The sequence below is a fragment of the Bombyx mori genome, chromosome 13 (assembly GCF_030269925.1).
Source record: "Bombyx mori chromosome 13, ASM3026992v2".
NCBI lineage: Eukaryota > Metazoa > Arthropoda > Insecta > Lepidoptera > Bombycidae > Bombyx > Bombyx mori.
The window spans coordinates 16,085,121-16,107,754 of NC_085119.1; the positions used below are offsets into that span (position 1 = coordinate 16,085,121).

Below are 22,634 nucleotides of genomic sequence, written 5' to 3' on the forward strand. Positions count from 1 at the left end.
GGAATGCTGTCCAGAGAAGAATAGAGATGCGTTTTAGTTACACTAAGCATCGCACACCATCTACAATTCTTAGGCCATAGTGTAATTTATCGACGGCTTTTTGAGACCATAGACTACGGTGAATTTACGAGACAACCACAGAAACAAACAAAATCAATTAAAAAAGTTTGTCAATGTCAAATAACGTCAAGGGGGTGTGAATATTTCTTTCCTTTATTTTCTAAAGATTTTAATTTTATTTTTATTTTTGTTGTTGTAATGTGCTTACAATAATACAATTTATTTACAAAAAGTACAATGAATACGTTACCAGAGGCCACTATCGTGGATTCAAGTCAATTAACACCAGTTTATTTGATAAATCCGAATGACAGTCAGGTAATGCACCTATTATTTATTGACTGAATTAGTTTAACAAAGTATCAAAAATACTTCAACACAACGTTGCGTTTTCAGGCGAATTATATTATAACTTTGGGCGATGTTGAACAGAAACCTATTTCGGATAACCTGAAAAGTTTTTACGAAAAGAGCGGCAGTATAGAAAACTCAATACCAAATGTAATAAAGGCCCCCGCGCCTCGTACCATCAAAAAGATTGATCCAGCAGCCGTCGGGAATAATTTGAAATTAGCCAGCTTTCTGTTGCCAAAAACTGAACCAAGCAAACCTTATGTATTGAACAATGTTATATTGAAACCGAGCTTACCTGCAGTTTCGAATACTCGTAAAATAAATCTACAGTCTACAGAACAGAAGACACCAAATACCATACCAGTCTTTGGCATAGACAGGAAGATTGTAAAGTTAAAAGATGGCATGTTGACCCGTAGGAATCGCGTTGAAAGAGCGCTACCAAAGATAAAACCCAAAGAGAAGTATGTTTGGTAAAAAATCATTACAATACCCATTTCATATCATGGACGAGTATAAAATTATATTTATCTGCTTATTTCAGTACTTCAACAATTATCCCGCCGACATCGAAACTCACATCAGTGCAATTAATCAAATTAGGAGAAACTTACCATAGGTAAGGTGTGATAGTAATTGGTCTATAAATTTTTTACTTAATATATTTTAGTACTAGTAATGAAATCTTTTAATGTTCTCAGAACTCTGGTAATACACATTATATTCGTCAGGGTGTAATCCTGCTTATCAGTTTGAACTTTGCTTTTCAGAAATGCATGCAAATCAAACTTATCAAATAAGTCATAAATATAAATGATTAAATCGCAAAACACAGTTTAATATTAAATTCAACAGAGATAAATTTTAGTAACAATTCAATGGAAGGATTGATATATGTAAAATTTCTTGATGAAGAATACTTGTCTAAATGCCAAATCAACTTAAATTCAGTCATAATCAGGACTAATTAAAGTAATTTTAGAACTTAGTCCTTCTATTTGGTACTTTGGAGGAATATATATAAATATTAAATAAGTTTTTGACTTCTGCTCCACTTAAAACAAGATTGATGAAATTACGTTAAAAATTTTCAGCCTAAATAAGTTGAATGATGATCAAGTGAAGATGGTAAACCATGCCTTGAAAATATTCAGTGATCCTGAAAAGATTGTTCCAGAACCCACCTATGATCCTGTTACGAACACAAAGTTTATATATAAGTAAGTTTAAGTGACAGATTTTATTCTTGTCTAATTTTACTTTCAAAAAATATTTATGAAGGAATGCTGTGAACATGGCTTTACACAAATTTGTACTTTGTTAAACTGTAGTAACCAACAAGAAGATCGGACACTAGAATAATTCCATTCATTGTCTATCTACAAAATATGAGTAAAAAACCATCTGTGGTGAAGAAAATTATAGTCTCAATATTGAAAATAATATAATGAATATAAAAACGGCGAGATTAAATCGTAAAAGTACTTTAATTGTTATTATACTAAATCATCTTATAATTTGTTATAAAATAAACAATTTTGTGTATTAGTGTATCATAGTTCAGTGTATATCAACATAATATGGCAGGTAGCTTTGGAGTAGTTTTATTATATTTGAATAAAGCTAATTTTTTTCTTACAGGGTTATTTCTCCGAAGGACCTCGTTATCGCAGGTAAAAAGAACATCATCTTTAAAGAGAAGAAAGAAGAAAAAAAGATTGAGATACCGAAAAAAGAATTTGTGAAAAAACAGATTGTTATTGAAGATTTTGTAGACGAACCAGAGCTACCTGCCGTGGTGAGCATAATTTCTTTCTTAAATTTTAAAGTTAATTATAATTACAGAGAGGAAATATGTGAACAGGGTGGTAGTGGACCAAAGGATAACAGTTCCAATTTTATTCAAATTTAAACTTAATTTGTGTGCAGTGATTGTTGATGCTAACAGAATAACTTTTTCAGACCAAAGTCACACGAAGCGGTAGAACAGTGAAACATCCAAAGCTGATAGTACCGCAGGACACTCCACAGAAACCTAAAAAGAAAAATCATGTAGTCACCTGTTTCCAATGTTCAACTGTAAGTTTTAAAATTATGGGGAAGTATGATAAAACAACACTGAGTAACTGAGAATATTGAAAGAATTGAAACAAGTAAAATATTGGCACCTTGAAAACAGTAGTACATAATACATACATACACAGAAAGTTTATTGCAAAATTAAAAAAAAATTAATCTGTATACAATAATGTTTTCTGGTGGTTCAGAGGAGGTGGCTGGTAATTCAGATCATATGCTACAATGAATTGGGGATTTATCCATATTGTCAACAGTTTCTCTTTTTTGTTCTTTTCCTATCTGAAGTACTGCTAATAGGGTATATTATAAGTTATCATGTATCAATGCCTCCAGTCCCTGTTACTTGCAGCAATCAGGTGTTCCGGTTCACTCATCAGTATAACTGAGCGTTTAACCTGAGGGTGCCAACAGGATGAAAAGGCATTTAATGTCAAGATTATAATTTTGTTCATTCCTGTATTGCCTTATGCAATTTCAAGTAATCTCATGTGTTCCTAATGAGGAAAATAAATAGTAAGCAATGCAGATATTATTTCAGTGTCTTTGCAATCCCATAAACTTGAAGATGTCAACTCTGTGTATATTTGATTTATTAATTCAATTTCCTGATTAATTCAAAACAATTTTACAAAAAAAGTGAGAAACAACTTAACAAATATTTCTATTAAAAATTATATAAGATGCTTTTATAAAAGCCACGTAACCGATAATAATATACAATACGATTGAATTCTTATATATGGATTATGAACATTTCCAGGAGTTTGCTAGTCTTTATCGTCTACAAAAGCATTATGAAAACCATCCCACCCACATACCAGCCAAGATCCATTCAAACCTGTTTCACTGTCTACTGGCAATTGTAAAAGGTGGTTCTGAAGAAGACAGGACTAATATATTTATACAACAGTTGGAACAATTGATTGTGAAGCTAAAGTCTCTTTTGCCATGTTTACTGAATACGATGGAGGGCAATGAGGGAAAACCTTGCACAATCAATGATGATATAGGGAGGTAAGTTCTTATAATGAAAATTTGTTAGAATTATTTTATTAACCGTTTATTTATTAAACAGTAAGGCAGTAAGAAACAGACTACACATTTATGCACAATCAGCAAACCCGATTACATCGGCTGGTAAAACGGACATTACAAAATGCTATGCTCAGACAAAATTTTTGACAATTTTCATCTAAATCATTCCAGCCATTTCAGAGTCTATAGTTAAGATATACACACGTCGATTTTTATACATGTACAACTAAGTGTGATTATGTTTGCAGGATACTGGGAATGGATCCAGGAAAATATAATATAGATGTAAATGCTTTAAGTTGTATAAAAGATAAAGATGGCTTCTGCATGCATAATCCCTCCACTACCCAAAATCAGAGTAATGTTGAAGTGAACCAACCATCGGAATTATTAATAACAAATCACGAAGAAGCAATGATTCCGGATACAGAAGATTGCGCAAGAATTAGTTCAGCAGAAAACTGGCCGACGGTAAATAAAAGAGTTTGGAAATTAAAAAAGTTAAAGGCTCAAAATAGTGGCGCCAAAAAAATTAGATTAGACGAAAAACATACGTTATTAGAATTAGATTTAGCTGTAAAAAGAGAAGAAGACTTAAACGAAACTAAAAGACTTAGTTTCGAATCTGAAGATCTATTGACTAAGCTAGGTATAGACACCAGTAGATTCAATGAATCAATGGTGGCATCAAATGAGTGCAATGACGTTAATAACAAAGTTACATTAGACCAAAGCAAGAATAATCATATACAGTTCCACAGCACACATTTTGATATCAGATCATCACCTATAAAACCAACATCCACAGTTTTTCGGAAGTTTCAAATAACCCCAGATAAATTATCTAATTATGATGGTCAAATAATAGGGGCAGTGAACATGGTTGACAAAGCTTTTGAAGAAACAAATAACATTAATGGTTTAATTAATAATGATATTGAATTACCATGTAAAGAGAATGCAATAGATCAGAGCTGGATACTCTCTAGTGACAAGTCTGAAGATGGATTTACAAAACCGGACAGTTTAATTGAACCTTCATTAATACATGTTAAAGATACAGATACAAATAAAGTCAGCAGCACTAGAAGTAATATAAGTGATGTAACTCAAGATATTCTAACAAATGTGTGCTCAGAATCAAACCAAAGTGATTCGGTGCTTAATTTCCTCGATAGTTTAGGTAGTACATGCCTTTCATATCCGGGAATGGAAATAAGATCAGGTACATCAGACTTCAATTTAGATTTATTTTCATTTACAAATACATAGGATTAACTTTTGTAATGATGATTAAAATACTGTTGGTGTTTTCATAGCACAAATCTGGAATGGATGTCCACTCTCTTTCCTGAGAGCTAGACATGTACATACAAATTTTACTTATTATTAAAGCAACGCTTTCTCTTGATTTTATTTATATAAAAGTAAATTGCCTATAGGGTTGAATCAAAATTAACTGAAGGTTAAAACATAAGAATTGATGTACATTACTGGAATTTATATTGAAAACACCTGTATGAGAATTAGACCTTTTTCTTTAATGGAAAGAGAAATTTAATAATCATATTAAGATCTCACATTTAATATGGAACAAATGTTAATTATGTAATGCATTACGATTATTCATATATAAATAACCTGAGTCGTAATAATGTAAGCTAATACCTATTTTTAGTTAGTTTAATTAGAGTTTACTATTGATATTTTAAATAAAGTAATGACTATTTACTATGTATTAAAAACTTTCTTTTATTTATAAGAACCAAGCAGTAGTTTAAAATTAATACAACTATATATTCAATTCATAATCAACTTTTTTTTATTATACACACATCAACATTACATCATTACATTATAAATACCTGAAATAAAAACTTAGAAGAAAAAATATCAATGGTGATGATGTCTTACAATGTATAAATAAGCAAACTTGAGTTACTACTACTGCTAATCATTATCTACTTCTATGGTAGAGAATTATCAATCATACATTCTGGTTATCCCGTTTCTGCAGGATAGCCATGAGAGCATCGTAGTACGTGAGGAATGTTGACCTCCACCATGATCTAAATTTAAAACTGATTTTTATCTTAAGATATGTACTATTAAAATTGAGACCTTAGAACTCTTGTCTCAAGGTAGGTGGCGGCATTTATGTTTTAGATGTCTATGGGCTCTAGTAACCACTTAACACCAGGTGGGCCATGAGCTTGTCCACTCTTCTACACCATAAAAAAAAATAAAAAGAAATTCCCACAAACAAAACAAAATTGGAGGAACATTCATACAGAACACAAAGTGTAAATGAATATTCTCACAATCTAACTACAGTCAAAATCTGTTATAACGACATCGAAGGGACTGCTCATATTCAGTCGTAATAACCGATAGTCGTAACAACCGATGATGTTTAATGTGTATCGTGCAAGTACAAACAAATCGATGGGGAATTATTGGAAAAATATATTTATTCAACTATGTACATTTTGTTTATTACACATAAGTACAATGCATATTATTTTTCTGTGAGCATAAAATTTGTAATTTTGGTCTGTTTGGAACACTTCTGTTGTGCATAGATATTTAGTAATTCACGTTGGATTTTAATTAACGTATCTTCATAATTGTCGTGGATGTGGAACTGTTCATTAAAAAGAGCAATCTTTCTTAATACACTAACAGCATTGATACCATCATTCAAAGTTGGTACAGTAACTGCATGCACGTGTTTTGTTTCTAAGAATTAGAAAAAACCCTACACTAAACTAAATCCTATTGTTTTCTTTCCTGATTTTAATAGCCATTGAAGACAAATGTGGATACCTATTCAAATTGTTTACAATACAGTTTAGCCGGTCGTAGTAACAAATCTAATTCTACGAAATATTAGTTAAATGTGGTCGTTTTATGAGGTATGTCGTTATTAGCAATGTCGTATAAAGCAATGTTTTTAATAAGGCGGTCATATAGCATTGTTCTAAACGATATATACATGTTGTTCTAAACGATGTCGCAGTAAACGGTTTTGACTGTATATATTATTTTTGTTCTACAGATATTTATTTAATTACGCTTGTAAAACAGGCCTTTCATTTTTCCCTTCTAGGTTTTGATTGGTGAGTGCATATCCAGTGCCCCCTCTTTGCAGTAGAATTATATCTTTTTCTTTAAGTTTCTCACCAGTTAATGGATGCAACCAATCTTTTTTTATGATTTTCTCAACACATTCCATTGTCACAACATGTCCTGAAGTTCTGGAAAATAAAGAAATTTTACTGTCTATTTTACTTTAATATCTTCTCATAATCAAAGGTTATATTTTGTGAGTATTTAAAAATCAAAGTAAAGGTTTGTTGTTGAAATTTAGTTTGGTATTAAAATAGATTTACAAGATCATAAAATCAAAATAGATTTTTTCAGTAGTATATATTTTGAATTTTATGCTATGTGATCACCTGATAACAGCGCAGGGCACAGCATTACTTAATATATCATGTGTCACTGGACACATGTACCGGTTTTCTTTGGCTATTAAAGACTTCTTATCATCTGGATCATTCACCAATGTCCACTTAACTTCTATTAAATCCTTCATTTTCAATGGTTTGCCGCTGATCGGACAGTAAACGGTTGGATCAGGTTTTTCTATTTTCGAAATCTTTGCATCGGGAAGTTGGGATGGTACCCAAAAACTAGGTAACTGTTTTTCTTTACCATTCGCTATATTTGATACTGAATTTATCGTTTTTTCCTCTATAGCTGAAGTACTTGGTGTAGTAGATGAAATATTTTTTTCCCTGTTCATGAATTTAATGAGTTTCGCTTCTTTTTCAGCCACCGCAAGCTCGGCTCTTTCAACTTCATCTTTTTTTAATTGTTTCTCATATTTCTTTAATAAGCGGTTATATGCGTTCTTCTTACTGATGATGTACTCTAAAATAGCTTCCTTATCGAATAAGTAGCCTTCTTTTGTGACCACAGGGTTTCTACAAGGCTGTAATGTTAGGCTGCAGCAATCAAAGTTTTTTATGGAGTCTTTTCCGACACGTTCACTTTGAGTACCGTAGCCAGAAGCAGCAGCGTCCTTTTTCTTTTCATGATATGTATACACAGCACCTGCTGTACAATTTCGAGCGTGTCGAGTCATTTTTAAAACTGTTTGTTTAAATTAATTGTTTAAGTAAGTGTAGGTAGTACAATATTATTTATGTGTTTAATCTATGGGTATGTTTTAGCTTATCTATTAGAAAAAGAGCAAAGGGAATGTAGCCCATACAATCTTACAAAAGAAAGTTTGAGCCACGTCTTGTCCGAAGAATGAAATTAAGCAGATTGAAGATAATTCAATTTATTCTGTTTCATTTTTAAATGTAGTAAGGGACACAAAGTAATAGCGAGTAAGTTTCGATAGAGATGAAATGAAGTTAGCAAAAATTTTAGCCCTTTCTGATAGAATATGACTGTTCAATCTGAAAATGTTTGTTACATTTAATATTTGGTTGATTTTTGTAACAAATATTGTATAAAAAAGGAATTAGAGACGTTTCATTGACCGACTAAAAAAAATTATAAAAAAATCAAATTGTGTCAAACATATTGGTGAATGAAGTACCTACCCTTTATCTTCAATTTTAGACTTTTAAACTAGAACATTTTCTCCAAAGAAAATTGTTACGCCACCATTATAAGCCCGAACCATTCTTCTTCTTCGTTGCTACACTCTTGACAGAATGGTGGCACTCTTGGTAGTGTGGGATAGATCCCCACCCCGAAGCACTATATTTCAAGTGCGTCTGTCTTGCCGCAGTCTTGTGTTTCTCTCTATTTAGCAAAGTCCAGGTTCTGTGGCGCATAAAAAACCGAGAATACCAAAGATCTGTCTAATATAGTCTTCGTAGCACTAGTTTTATTAGTATTGTTCTCAATATTTCCATCTTTACCAGAAGATTTTCAATGTAGCCAGCACTGGTAGCAAACAAGGTGGTGTCATCCTTCAACACTTATTTCTGATCCTTCAATGGAAATACCATCGGTCGAGCTCTCGAAGTAATTCTCATGATAAGTTCTATTACTTAGAGCTAGAGTCCGAAACTACCGCTACTATGCCTCCCCTCATACGCCCTTCAGGTCAACCACCGGCTTTCGATGACGATGACAAGGCTGAGCTGCTGGCCGATGAACTGCAAGAGCAGTGCACCACTAGCACTCAATACGCGGACCCCGAACACACCAAGTTAGTCGAGTGCAGAGCTTCCCTGCCGCCCTCGGACGCGTTACCCCCCATTAGCACTGACGAAGTTAGAGACGCGATCCACAACCTCCAACCTAAGAAGGCACCCGGCTCCAACGGCATCCGCAACCGCGCGCTAAAACTTTTACCAGTCCAACTGATAGCAATGTTGGCTACCATTTTAAATGCCGCTATGACGCACTGCATCTTTCCCGCGGTGTGGAAAGAAGCGGACGTTATCGGTATACATAAGCCGGGCAAACCCAAACAAACGCTAGTTACCGTCCGATTAGTCTCCATGGTTCCTGAGGAACGTAAATCTCCACGATGACCTGGAGCTCGATTCAGTTAGCAAGTATCTACAGTTGGCATCGCTGCGCCATTTTGAGAAGGCGGTGCGACATGAGAACCATCTCATCGTGGCCGCTGGAAACTACATACTCGAGCCAGTAGACCGAATGGTAAACCGTCGACGTCGCCCAAAGCACGTCATTACGGAACCTCCTGCTCCATTAACGGTGCTTTTAGGCACCACAAGCACCGGTCACCGTCCTCGTCGAACCCGTCGCTTGCGACGAAGGGCTCGACGAGCGAATTAACCCACAGACACAGCCCACTGAGTTTCTCGCCAGATCTTCTCAGTGGGTCGCGTTTCCGATCCGGTGGTAGATTCTGCGAAGCACTGCTCTTGCTAGGGTCAGTGTTAACAGCTCTCCGGTTTGGGCCCCGTGAGCTGGCCGCGAGGCTGAAATAGCCTCTCAAGCCTATCAGCATAGGTAGGAAAAAAAAGAGCTAGAGATGTTGATTATGATCGGTAATAATATATATCCTTGACGAATGCTGGAACTGAGGTCAAACTCTTAAACTAAACATATTTTGTTCGCACTTACGCAGTTCTTTTCTCGTATAGTTTTCTCATAACGTGCACCAGATGTTTTGGTGTTTCCATTTCAATTAGCGTTTCTATTCTATTTAAGGTTAATATTGTTTCGCTCTGACATTGAAAAGTGTCGTATGGGCATGTTTCTTTTGCCTGTATATATCAATGAAACAAACCAAAATCGTGAAATCGGGGAAATAAGAAATAAGTCGCTACTTTATGACGTCAATGGTTTGCATGTCAATGTTTGTCTTGTTTACCTCATTTTATTCAGTATTTACATTTTAAGTTCGTGTTTCAATTTTAGTTTATCGAGTTTCTCGCTAGAAACTGGTGATCTTTATGATACATTTAAAACAATTAAATCGCTGTCATTGTGATAAAAATTATCTGTGATTAAATTAATCTAATCGTGTAATTGTTTTAAAGCGATAATCTAGTGGCGATATTCAAATTTCAAATAGTTTTATTTATTTATTTAAAACCTTGTGTTTTTATTTGATTTTTAATAGTTGATGTGAATAAGAATGAACTTATCGTTCGCTGGTTGTGGCTTCCTCGGGATTTACCATGTTGGTGTTGCAGTTTGTTTCAAGAAATATGCGCCTCATCTCCTTCTAGGGAAGATATCAGGAGCTTCTTTTGGAGCTTTGTCAGCCTGTTGCTTGCTCTGTGATTTGCCCATAGGTGCGTTTTTTTCCCTACAAGCATGGTGACGACAATTGATAAAATTTTTTTTTGGGTACAATAGAAATGTTCTGATGCCCAATGAAAATCGTTTTAAATTAAATAAATATAATAGTATAAAACAATTCAATTATACCTACATTTTTAATTTTAACAAATTTCCTTAATACACCTAATGTTTTATAGATAAAAAGTGTAGTACTTCAGCAAATCAGCAGAATATAATGACTTCTATTTCATAAATACTGGTGTTTAAAATAATAAAAGAATCATTGTAATAATATTTTTTTTTTGTCAATATTTTTTTAATTGCATTTTATATCAGCATGTATTATTTTTAAAGCTAAAGTTTTTTGTTTTGGCTTGCCTTTGCCGCTTTTCAGTTTTTGCAACAAATTATGAGTGACAAAAAATACTGAAAAAAACTTGCCCATTTATAACAGCACACCTTTAAGATTGTAAGGTTTAACCAATTCAAGGGCAAGGTTTGATAAGTTCTCATACAAAGAAGGTCATTAACCTATTTTTGTAGAGTACAACAGAATTTTAATAAATCTTCAATATATGAGATTTGATATGACAATGTGGAGTTGATATCATACCTACACAGCTAATTTCATAATTTTTTTAAATAAAGATTACTAGTTTTGAAATTTTATTCACAATTTATTTATTTTGTTTAAGTGTTATGTAAAAATAAAAAAGAAACTTTCGAAGTCCACTCCTAACTTTTCAATACTTCTTAATTTAACATCTATTAAATACAGCTGGGCAGAAGTATAGGTTGTATTATGTATGTATGTTAGTTCAGGAGGATCTTTGCTATAGTTGTGTTTTAAGTATGGAACAATTTGCTCTTTCATAATTTAGATTGACATATATTATATAATAAACTAGTAAATAGATTTCAAAGAGGCTAGCATAGCAGTGTCATCCCAATCAGAACATTTCTTTGTGTGAAGTTTTCATATAAAAATGCAACTATTTATTTTAGTGTTTTTTGAGATTTCAATATTGTTCTTGATAAATTACAGTTACCTAGCTATTATTAGGAGATGGGTTTCTGGTCTAGTAATTGTATTAATAAAGTGTAATGGAATCCACAAAATGCAGGATGTACGGATGAACAAAGATTTTTAATTAATTAATTGATTTTTGCTTTTCTGGGACAAGTTATTACGTAAATAAATTTTAAATGAGATCCTCGTTTCATTACTTAGGTGAAATCACATCTGATGTTCTCAGAGTGGTCCGCGAAGCAAGGTCAGGGTCCCTCGGACCCTTTAGCCCTTCATTCAACATTCAAAATGTGCTCCTTGAGGGCATGGAGAAATATTTACCCGAAGACGCCCATAAGATAGTGAGCGGTAAACTACATATATCACTAACCAGAGTATACGATGGGAAGAATGTTATTGTATCGGAGTTCCCTACAAGAGAAGATTTATTACAGGTTGGTTCCACTATTATTGGGTACACAGTAAAATAGATGTTCAATAAAATCTGTCTTTGCTACAAATTTGAGAATAGTGATCAATCTGGATTTCGACTGTGAATAGAGTCTTGTCGATTTATGGGCACATCTAGTGCATCATTAATCAGCATCTCTTAGGTTGGCATTCGCATACTTTTCTAATATAAGAAATACTAATGATTGAAACAATAATTTTCAAAATTATAACTTTACCCTTAATGCATATTATGAGTAATTGTTGTTTTTACTTAGATGGGTAGACGAGCTTATGGCCCACCTAGTGATAAGTGGTTACTGGAGCTTATAGACATCTACACCGTAAACGTAGCCACCCAACTTGAGTTCTAGATTTCAGTTTTTACAGTACAACGGCTGCCCCACCCTTCGAATTGAAACGCATTACTGCTTCACGGCAGAAATAGGCAGGGTGGTGGACTCACAAGACGTTCTACCATCAGTACATATAATTTTAATAAAAATCTAAAATAAGCAATTTATTACTTTTACTACAATCCTTGTTAAGATTAATATCTTGGTTATCCATATGCTGGTGATTTTGTATTTTATATAGCTATTTCGTTTACTAGCCGTATTTTCATTAAAATGTTCTGGAAGGTTCTTACAAGATATTAAGTTTTATTTATAAATCGTACAACTGTAACGAGTTTTTTTTTTTTAAAAGGCGGTGATGGCGTCGTGCTTTGTCCCAGTATTTTCTGGCCTGTTGCCCCCCCGATTCCACGGCATCAGGTATATGGATGGAGGGTTCAGTGATAACCTGCCAGTGTTAGATGAGAACACCATCACGGTCAGTCCCTTCTGCGGGGAGAGCGATATATGTCCTAGGGATTTGAGTTCACAGTTATTCCACGTAAGTATTACGATTTTATAAATATTTAAATAGGTACATACGAAATTAAAGCATAATCTTACTAATAAATAAGTAACAGATTTTACTGTCAACGAAATCAGTCATACTACATCATCACATATGGCCCTATAAATAATGATAATTGATATTTTGGTTTGCGCACGTCAAAAATGCTAGGCTAAGTGATTAAGCTGTTAAGACTAAGTTGTTACCTACCTAAGCTACTACTAAATATATTATAGGCTTAATTCCTGAACAGTTCAATCACCAATGCCGGAAAAACAATTGAGGTTTCCGTAAAAACAGAGTTCAGTTCAAAATAGACGCTTTGTTAAAGAAATTAAATATATATATGTATGTAATGATATGGAATATTTCAGAATTAAAAAACAATAAAAAACTTAATTTGCTTTTTCTGTGATATAATAAGAAAATAACATTTAAAGCCCATAATCTCATTTAATATTTTTAACAGTATTCATATATTATACAAAACTGAACTTTCTTTTTACTGAATGACAGACTTCACTGAATGACACTAAAAAAAAATCATTTTTAAAAACTAAAGAGTTTTGAATATACAAGGTTTTTCTTTACATAATGATGTGGTTTTTTTTTAATAGGTAAACCTAGCGAACACAAGTATAGAGCTATCAAAACAAAACATGAATCGATTCGCTCGCATCCTTTTCCCTCCAAAACCCGAAGTCTTAAGCAACATGTGCAAGCAAGGCTTCGACGACGCTCTTCGATTCTTGCACAGAAACAACCTGATATCTTGCACGAGATGTCTCGCCGTGCAGTCGACCTTCCAGCTTCAAGACGTCTTGGATGACACAACGTACGATTATGATCCGGATTGTGAAGAGTGCAAGACCCATAGACAGGTATTGTGAATTTTTTTATTACTTAGATGTGTGGACGAGCTCACAACCCACCCTGGTGTTAAGTGGTTACTGGAGCCCATAGACATCTACAGCGTAAAAGTGCCACCCACCTTGAGATGAGAGAAGTTCTAAGGTCTCAAGTATAGTTACAATGGCTGCCCCACCCTTCAAACCGAAACGCGTTATTGCTTCACGGCAGAAATAGGCAGGGTGGTGGTACCTATCCGCACGGACTCACAAGAGGTCCCACTACCAGCGAGAAGAGGTCCTACCACCAGGCTTGCAGTCCAGATGATTTTTAAGCTTTGAATCTAGTCGACAACACGTCCAATCTCCAGTAGAATGTTTAATTTGAGTAAGAATTTTCGTAATATTATTAAATTATCTAGCAAAACATGTTTTGCGTATAACAATGTTCGGTTATCTAAATGAATATGTGTCAAGTGTGTCAATCAAGGCAAAAGGCAATTACTATCTTTCGAGAGCAGGGAATGATTAGGCGTTAGTTATTTTGTTATTAAATGTTAATTTCACATTTACCTTTAAATCACAATTAGTTTTATTTAAAAAAAAAATATGAGCGCCAAAATGCCTCGTGCATAAACCGGTAATGATAATTTTAAAAAAAACGGTCTCTAGAATTGCATAGGTCAGTGACCCCTCGTTTTGGGTTTAAAATCAGAATCCAATTTTTTTTTCTTATGTTGAATATTTCTGTTTGGAATTTTACTGAATACAAAAAATTCATAACTAGAAGTTACGAAAGAAATTTTGTACGCACCTAGTTTCTGTCACTACAGAAAACTTATTGTCTCGAAAACCATTGTGGTTACAATATAATATGTGCATTGTTTTTCGATAGAAGCGTATTCTTTTATTTTTTATTTTTTTTATTGCCCTTGTAGGTAAACGAGCACACGGCCCACCTGATGGTGAGTGGTTACCGTCGCCCATGGACTTCAGCAATACCAGGGGGGCAGAGCCAAGCCGCTGCCTACCGTGACCGTTCTATATTAACGTATTGTAAATATTCTAGGATGCATTAGTGGACGATCTACCGGACACGGTGATGACGATATTCCAAAATGCCATCGATTCGGCCAACAACGGCATCGTGAACTGGGTGATGAAGCAACGTGCCGTCCGATACCTGAACCTCCTGACGCTGCCGTACCGAGTGCCCATCGACATCATGTATGCTACATTCACCAAGTAAGTGTCAGTTATGTTCGACGGTACTTTTTTTTTTGTTGCTTAGGTGCGTGGACGAGCTCACAGCCCACTCTGGTTTTTAAGTGGTTACCGGAGCCCATAGACATCTACCACGTAAATGCGCCACCCACCTTGAGATATGAGTTCTAAGGCCTCAGTATAGTAAGTTACAACAGCTGCCCCACCCTTCAAACCGAAACGCATTACTGCTTCACGGCAGAAAAAGGCAGGGTCATGGTGTCTAACCGCGCGGACTCACAATAGGTCCAGTAATCACGCAAATTATATTTTATTAGTGCTTATCTGTCGTGTCTATTTTTCTTTTTCTCCTACCTATTCTAGTAAGCTCGAGGGGTTATTCTAGATTTACCGAACTAGTAGGTGAGCTCTCGGGGCTCAAACAGAAGGTTTTTTTTGCTAACACTGGCCCTAGCAAGAGCAGTGCTTCGCAGAAGCTACCGCCGAATCGGAACCGCGACCCACTGAGGAGATCCGGCGAGAAACTCAGTGGGCTGTGTCTATGGGTTAATTCGCTCGTCGAGCCCTTCGTCGCAAGCGACGGGTTCGACGAAGACGGTGACCGGTGCTTGAGGTACCTAAAAGCACCGTTAATGGATCGGGAGGATCCGTAATAACGTGCTTAGGGCGACGTCGACTGCTTATCATTCGGTCCACCGGATCGGTCCTATCTAGTTAAAGAGATATAGTTTACTGATAGCCATCCAAGGATGATTACCCACTTTATATGTGTGTCTGATTAGTTGTAACTCGACGACATGATTTCAAGCCGTTCCAAGCCCGCCTTGTAACTTCATCATCAGACCAGCTGGATAGTACCGTGATATTGCATTATCATCAAGGGGCTCAAGCTCCAAGGGGAAACAACAGTTAGAATTGACGAAATCAAGTTCCTTACATAGTTGAATATCGACCGCCGTTATCAAAAATCATGTTAAAAAATCATGAAAATTCGCAAATTTGCTGAACTTTTTTTATTCGTTACGCACATACTTCCCTATACTAGACGGTAGATCATTGTTTGATGATTACTCTTTTGGTCGATAGGGTTAGGCTCCAAACAGGCCAAATTATTATTGGTAACATAAATAAATTTCACGAGAAGTCAGCGCAGCACGGATGGGTTTTAGGTAACTACAAGCTCTTGCTGGGGCTAGGGTTGGGTGAGAATTATCTCAGGCTGAGCCCCGTGAGCTTTCGGTGATGTCAGCATAAGCCCTCGAGGTTACTGGTGGTTTTTGTTGTTATTTTGGTCCAAGGGTACCAAGCGTATAAGCGATGACAACAAAACATATCTTAACTGTGAGTTTTTTTTTAATCATTCTCGATAGCGTAAAACATACTCCCCAAATAGAGAAACAAAGTTACTATTATTACATATAACACATACAAATTCCTAACGAGAATCAAAACAATCAAGATTATAAAACATAAGATACAGGAAGGATAGCGTAAAAGTTAACTCAAATTTGTATGGAGTTGGAACGTTTGCCTACGTTTCCCGCTAGGGGCGCTGTTCTAACTGTATACAAATTTGAGTTAACTCTTACGCTATCGAGAGCGTTAAAAAACTCGCACTTAACACGCTGGCCAAAGCTGCGTTTAAAATCTTTTGAGGTATTTTTGACAATCACTATGCAGATAAGTGGTGATCGTCGCTCAGAGATGTCAGCAATAACGGGCACATCCACTACTGAGGACTTTCCCCAAAATTTCGTTCTTTTAAACTGAATTTAATACTAAATTGTTGAGATCGATATTATAACTGACAGCTATTTGCCTACACGCTACAACACTGCTATCATAATGTAATGACAAAAGCAAACGCCAGTACACGTGCACCGAGATCTAGTATTATTCATCTTGTAATGTTTGTAGGTCGCGTTCTATCTGTTCACTAGGTCTGTTGTTTCCTTGGAAAGTAAGCTTCGATATGTATTCGAGCTTGAACCTTTGGGTCTGCGGAGGAACTTTGCTTCTCTGTGTATTTTGTACCGTATGATCCATGGGGAGTGCTCTGAGGAATTGTTTGAGATGATACCATCATTTCGTTTTTACCATCGCACCGCCCGCCACCGGAGTAGAGTTCATTCATACTACCTGGAGCCACTGCGTTCCACGACAGTGCGTTTCCAGAGATATTTTTTGCCGTCCGGCTTTGGAATGAGCTCCCCTCCACGGTGTTTCTCGAGCGTTATGACATGTCCTTATTTAAACGAGGCTTGTGGAGAGTATTAAACGGTAGGCAGCGGCTTTGCTCTGCCCTTGGTATTGCTAAAGCTCATGGGCGACGGTAACCACTCACCATCAGGTGGGCCGTATGCTCGTCTGCCTACAACGACAATGAAAATAAATAAATTAAATAGGCGGTTTGGTCTTATCCGTTTCTCGCCGGATCTGGTGGTAGACTCTGCGAAGTACTAGCAAGCGTAGGGCTAGTGCTAGCAAATTCTTTCAGGTTGAGCCCGTGAGCTTACCTACCCGTTTGGGCGTAGGTGGAATAGCCCCTTAGGCTACCATATAATAGGTAGGGAAAAAAATACAAAAAAAATAGACGGCGTCATATTCGATTAGGGGGTTGCATTTTCCAGTTCCATAATCCGATCAGTTGGACGGTACCAGATGGAAAACATGTTTATTGTGATCAAAATTGTACAGAATTCAAGTTTATTTATTTGTTTGTTTAATTCAGCTGACGTGCTCATGGACTAATTGGTATTAAACTATAACTGTCTTAATTGTATAGTATAACCATTCCGCTCCTCAAACTCTGGAGACGTGAGTCCTTTGCAACAGCAACAGATCGAATAGTGCCTAACACCAGTGCAGTCCTCACCGCTCTACCGCTGTTGAGTTTCATAAGGATATTATGTTATAAGTTTCGTGAGAATCAAATACGAAATGCTTACATTATAATACGTATGTACAGTTAAGAAATAAAATAAATAATAGTTTAAAAAACTAACAAAATACGCTTTTATAGAAAATCCAACTAAAAATAGAAGATAAATTTTAATAAATTTCAATTAAAAATAGTGTAAGAAAAAAATTATTTTATTGTAAAAAAGCGTGGGGTGCTTTTCAGGATATTACCAAAATAACCTTTCTACTAAATATTTATAACTACTGATACCATTCACCCCACGCTTTTTTACAATAAAATTCAATACATATAATACAATAAAATCATTTTTTCTTACACTATTTTTAATTCAAGTTTATTAAAATTTATGTTCTATTTTTTAGTTGGATTTTCTATAAAAGCGTATTTTGTTAGTTTTTTTAAACTATTATTTATTTTTAATTTTTTAGTTGAATTTCCATTTTAAAAAAAAGAAAAATCATTTTTTTAAATATTGAATTATCATCGGTCCTTAATAAGTATACCAAATTTCGAGTTAATCCGACGTTTTGAAGGGGGTCAAAATCATGTTCAAAGATTCCGTTACAAACATACATACGTCTGAAGCTAATAAAAGCGTATTAAGAATACCAGATAAAGTAATGCTGTAAACAATCTGTCTTCTGTCAATTGGTATATAAGTGTTTTTTTTTATCAGTTGGAAATTTTGCCACGGTTGTTGTTTTCGGTATTATGGACTTTATCGGCTATCTAAAATTTATTGAAGTTTGGTTGGTGCTATTACCACCTTGATTAAGATGTATTTTAAAATGTAGTATACTATACTGTCACCGCTTTTACGAGAACAGAAGAAGATACGAGAATTTCTTATTACTACTTTATTACATATTCATATACGTTAAATAATAAAACTGTAAAATATCTACAAAAATTTACTTGTTTCGCGTTTATCTACTAGAATATCTGATTGAGTTATTCTATTCTAAAGACTACTAGCAGGGCTTGGGCAGTATTTTAATTGAGCAGTTAATACGCTTTCGAGATTTACTCGAAATTCGAAATATTTATTTACAAAAATGGCGTCAGTGATGTTTGGCGCCTTTTAGTTAGGGCTGCATAAAACGATAATTCGATTACGTCAAACATTATCTATCAACTGCGTTCTCGTTTGAACGTAATCAATGTTTTGCTGTAAATGTTTTGGCGTGTATTTGTAATTTTATTATGAAAGTGTGTCATTTGTTATGCAAATAAAAAAAAATCTATGTATGTATAATACAAGACTATAATAAAATTTGCAGGATAATTGTTTGCATGCGCGTTTGTATACACAAATTCCCGAAACGACTGAATCAATTTATAGTTTTCTAATCTAATAAGTCAATTAAATCACACTGTTGTACTTATCTGGGCCTAACAAATGTATCTAAAGTTTCGCTGCTCCCGGGTTTATGACGTCAGATGTGTGTAGCGTGTATTCTTATCTGCCATGGTTAGCAGGCTTATTGTTTTCATCGCAGTCTTGTCGCGTCAGTTTAAGCTATTAAAAAATTTAATGGTTACTTAATTAAAGCAAATAATTTCTAAAACTTAGTTGCTGATGTACGACACAATAGAGAATGGGTAAAAGTCGATCCTGGACATAGGATTAGAGTCTATCGGACATAGTCATGCTTAATTTATCACCGCAGAATACATCGCTACTTTACCTTCGTTTTTTTATTTAATTACCTCGAATTAGCTCGAAAGTTCTGTTGAATACTAGAGGTATTATTGTGCTTTGAAAAAAAATTATGACGTTGTGCACAAAGCCAAGCACATAAATTGACAAATAAAGAAAAAAGAAAGAAATAAAAAAGAAGGTAATGGCCACAGTGACTATAATAATGATTGTTTTTATGAGCTTAATCCATAGAAGCCGAGTACTATATTAGTTTTGCTTAAAAAAGCGCGTTAACAAAATATCGTTGTTATCGTTCAATATCGTTAAAACTTTTGGCAAGATTACCAACCAAATTGTAACGTTATAATATTAAAAGGTGATGCTTTTTGCTTATAACATAAAATATATTGTTTTGACGATATGTGGACAGTTGCTGTGTCTCCAAAAAAGAGTAGGGGAACGAAGTACCACAACAGTATAAGTTTTTGAGGTCAATTTACTATTTTCCGTACGTTCGGTGAAGCTAGTATAACCCCTCGAGGTTACTAGTTTAGGTAGGGGAAAAAAACTATTTCCCGAATGTAAAAAAATCGTTATGTCTGCGGAAACCTATCTCGACCCATCGAAATAACAAGTTTAAATCTTTAACTCACTGGTGGCAGGACCTCTTTGTGAGTCCGCACGGATAGGTACCACTACCGTGCCTGTTTCTGCCGTGAAGCAGTAATGCGTTTCGGTTTGAAGGGCGGGGCAGCCGTTGTAACTACACCAGGACCTTAGAACTTATGTCTCAAGGTGGGTGGCGCATTTACGTTGTAGATGTCTATGGGCTCCAGTAACCACTTAACACCAGGTGGGCTGTGAGCTCGTCCACACATGTAAGCAATAAAAAAAAACTAACACATTATCATGCTTTTTAGCTGTGTTGCCGATAGGATAGAAACGCATGCAGTTCAGTATAATGTCGCCGGCAATGTACTGGTCCGTAGGAGGCGCTGTGTACGGCACAACAACATTATGACTAGGTCAGTTTCGTTTGGGTCGTGACGTCACCGGAGGATGGGTTTTTTTGGATTGCGACTTTTAATAGAAAATTTACGTTAATAGCTTTATTTATATAGCCGAGTGTTGAAGTACTGCAGTTTGGTAATAGAGTTGTGAATTTATTGGTGATTTTTCTCTTTGACAACCCTATGTCCCTAATGCCTTGCCATAACGTCATCAATGTGCTTAGTGCGAGTTTTTTAACGTTCTCGATAGCGTAAAAGTTAACTTAAATTTGTATGCAGTTGGAACAGCGCCCCTAGCGGCAAACTTAGGCAAACGTTATACACAGAACTACTTTTATTATTGGATATTATAATACACAAATTAGTATAATAAATAGATTAACAATATCCTGTATTTAATGTGGTTACTAGCAAGAAGGATAACACAATAAAAGACAACTAGGAAAAAGTCTCAAAATGTTTTTAGTAACAATCAAATCAGTAAAACATTCAGGCACCGTATCGAAGCATAGACAATCAAAGAGCTTTAACTTTTACTACTTACTTTTATTTATACTATGTTTCAAGGTATAGAAATCGAGGTCTGTATCTTGGGTTTTGCTTCCCATATCAGATTTGTGTACTTATAGATATTATGTGTTTTATTCAAACGGTACTTTGAACCGGTTTGAAATTTAGATTTTTTCATTTATTATTTAGACAGGAGAGTGAGCTCACGGCCCACCTGGTGTTAAGTGGTTACATCAACAGCTTGAGACATCAAATCTAAGTCGCAGTTCTATAGTAATACTATTGTCCCCCACTCAAACTGAAACGCATTACTGCATCGCAGTTTAAATAGGAAGGGTGGTGGCTATTGCAAAGCACTGCTCTCTAGTGTTAGCAATGTCCCAGGTTAGAACCCCATGAGCCCACCTACTCGTTCTTTGAATCTAGCATGATCCCTCGTAGTCACTAGAATAAGTAAATAAAAAACTATCCTTGCATAGTCAAAAACGTCCTAATACTTTAAAATCGTTTAAAAGAATACTCATACAATGGTATGAGATTTGAAGGTAATTTCAGTGGTAAATCCATTACAGTTTTGTTTAAAAAAAAAAACAATAATTTAATTATGGATTTATTTAAATTGGTTTTTTACTTATACGTAAATTATAGTATATAAAATTATGTAAATTATATTATTCAGTAAATAAATTTTTGAGTTATCGCATGAGCGATTTTAATTAATATCTACTGTGAAACGTAGAAATTCTTAGCTATTCTTTCAATAGAAGTCGCAATCTAATAATATATGAGTTTGGTTTTTTGTCCTTTGTCTACGTGTTTTGTATGTTTGTCTCGTTATAATTTTTTTTTTGTTGGGACGTGGGCTTCGTCATTAATAAACTTTTAAAACTGTTTTAATGATTTCAAAACGACTTGAAAGGTTATGTTTTGAATGATTATTTTTAATGTCTCCACCATACCTATACATACATTAATTACATTTATTACCGCATTTGATTATTGTCGAATTTAGGTTAGCTTTTTAAAAATAAACTTCATCACATTTAGTACAAATATTAAATATTTGTAATTACAATGTAAATTTTAAATATTTAATTTCTGATAACACTACAAGCATATATTTTCGTAATTAGACGTTCGTAAATGCAATGTTATCGCAACGTTCCCCCAACTGACGCACATTGCTGCTTTTTGTTTCGATTCGTTCGTAAACATTATTGTATTATCTGTATTCGTTACTCAACTTCTCTATCGTAGTTCGTTCCAAACACAATGTGTCATTCGGTCAAGGCCGCGAGTTTTTTTTTTTTAGTTTTTTTTTATTTGTTTCGAAACTTGCCACGTGGATTCTACGTCAAACAGCACGTGTGGTCTTTGGTTATCAGCATCGAAGTATCGGAATGTTTTCTAATCTGATTTCTGGCATATTAAGAGATTGTTTTTTCTTATAACGTAAATTAAAATAGATTAATTTCGGAATTATCTAAATTCTTATATTACCTATATTGGAAATGTTTTACGTTTAGTTTATAGTGTATCTTTCGTGGATTAAAATTTCTCAAATGGGTGATATGATGATTAGGTACGGGCTTATAACACGCAAATATAGAAATATACTAATGTATTGGATGAAAATGAAAAAAGTCAGAAAATAGAACAGAATAGAAAACATAAATGGAATACCACCATAGATTATATTTCACAATTTATTTTGAAGTTTGTTCTCCCTGAATATTTTTTTACAATATTTTCTATCTGATTTGATTGAGTACGACTGCGTATTGTTTATAAGTTAACT

At 34.8% G+C, this 22,634-nt stretch overlaps 3 protein-coding genes across 5 annotated transcripts; 2 read left to right on the top strand and 1 right to left on the bottom strand.

The window, feature by feature from the left end:
• The first annotated feature begins 172 nt into the window (after positions 1 to 172).
• Positions 173 to 5,273, top strand: LOC101737353 (uncharacterized). Its single transcript, XM_004927695.5, has 8 exons — positions 173 to 378; positions 457 to 878; positions 959 to 1,033; positions 1,509 to 1,634; positions 2,056 to 2,212; positions 2,377 to 2,493; positions 3,254 to 3,507; positions 3,777 to 5,273. Exons 1-8 carry the CDS (start codon positions 298 to 300, stop codon positions 4,798 to 4,800), a joined length of 2,256 nt encoding a protein of 751 aa, XP_004927752.1. The 5' UTR covers positions 173 to 297; the 3' UTR covers positions 4,801 to 5,273.
• On the bottom strand, positions 1,883 to 7,773 carry LOC101737494 (nitric oxide synthase-interacting protein homolog). 3 transcript variants are annotated; one of them, XR_009974755.1, is made up of 3 exons: positions 6,987 to 7,756; positions 5,522 to 6,785; positions 1,883 to 2,449 (listed from the first exon to the last, which is right to left on the bottom strand). XR_009974755.1 is itself a non-coding variant. In XM_062671915.1 (3 exons), exons 1-3 carry the CDS (start codon positions 7,676 to 7,678, stop codon positions 5,512 to 5,514), a joined length of 852 nt encoding a protein of 283 aa, XP_062527899.1. In that variant the 5' UTR covers positions 7,679 to 7,773; the 3' UTR covers positions 5,328 to 5,511. The 3 variants fall into 3 exon arrangements, 2 of the variants coding, with proteins under 2 accessions (XP_062527899.1, XP_004927753.1); XM_062671915.1 differs by lacking the exon at positions 1,883 to 2,449 and having other exon boundaries at positions 5,328 to 5,597; positions 6,712 to 6,785; positions 6,987 to 7,773; XM_004927696.4 differs by lacking the exon at positions 1,883 to 2,449 and having other exon boundaries at positions 5,328 to 6,785; positions 6,987 to 7,773.
• A 2,395-nt stretch (positions 7,774 to 10,168) lies between these two features.
• Positions 10,169 to 14,776, top strand: LOC100359389 (adipose triglyceride lipase brummer). The gene is made up of 5 exons (NM_001172458.1): positions 10,169 to 10,328; positions 11,549 to 11,781; positions 12,485 to 12,673; positions 13,297 to 13,560; positions 14,597 to 14,776. The coding sequence occupies exons 1-5, from the start codon at positions 10,169 to 10,171 to the stop codon at positions 14,774 to 14,776; spliced, it is 1,026 nt and encodes a 341-aa protein (NP_001165929.1).
• The last annotated feature ends 7,858 nt before the right edge of the window (positions 14,777 to 22,634 follow it).

Coding starts and splice junctions, on each gene's coding strand:
- LOC101737353 (XM_004927695.5), top strand. CDS start 298: ATGAATACGTTACCAGAGGCCACTATCGTGGATTCAAGTCAATTAACA. Junction 2,213..2,376: donor AACCAGAGCTACCTGCCGTG/GTGAGCATAATT, acceptor TAACTTTTTCAG/ACCAAAGTCACACGAAGCGG. Junction 3,508..3,776: donor ATCAATGATGATATAGGGAG/GTAAGTTCTTAT, acceptor TTATGTTTGCAG/GATACTGGGAATGGATCCAG.
- LOC101737494 (XM_004927696.4), bottom strand. CDS start 7,678: ATGACTCGACACGCTCGAAATTGTACAGCAGGTGCTGTGTATACATAT. Junction 6,786..6,986: donor GTGCCCTGCGCTGTTATCAG/GTGATCACATAG, acceptor TTTATTTTCCAG/AACTTCAGGACATGTTGTGA.
- LOC100359389 (NM_001172458.1), top strand. CDS start 10,169: ATGAACTTATCGTTCGCTGGTTGTGGCTTCCTCGGGATTTACCATGTT. Junction 10,329..11,548: donor GCTCTGTGATTTGCCCATAG/GTGCGTTTTTTT, acceptor TTCATTACTTAG/GTGAAATCACATCTGATGTT. Junction 11,782..12,484: donor CAAGAGAAGATTTATTACAG/GTTGGTTCCACT, acceptor TTTTTTTAAAAG/GCGGTGATGGCGTCGTGCTT.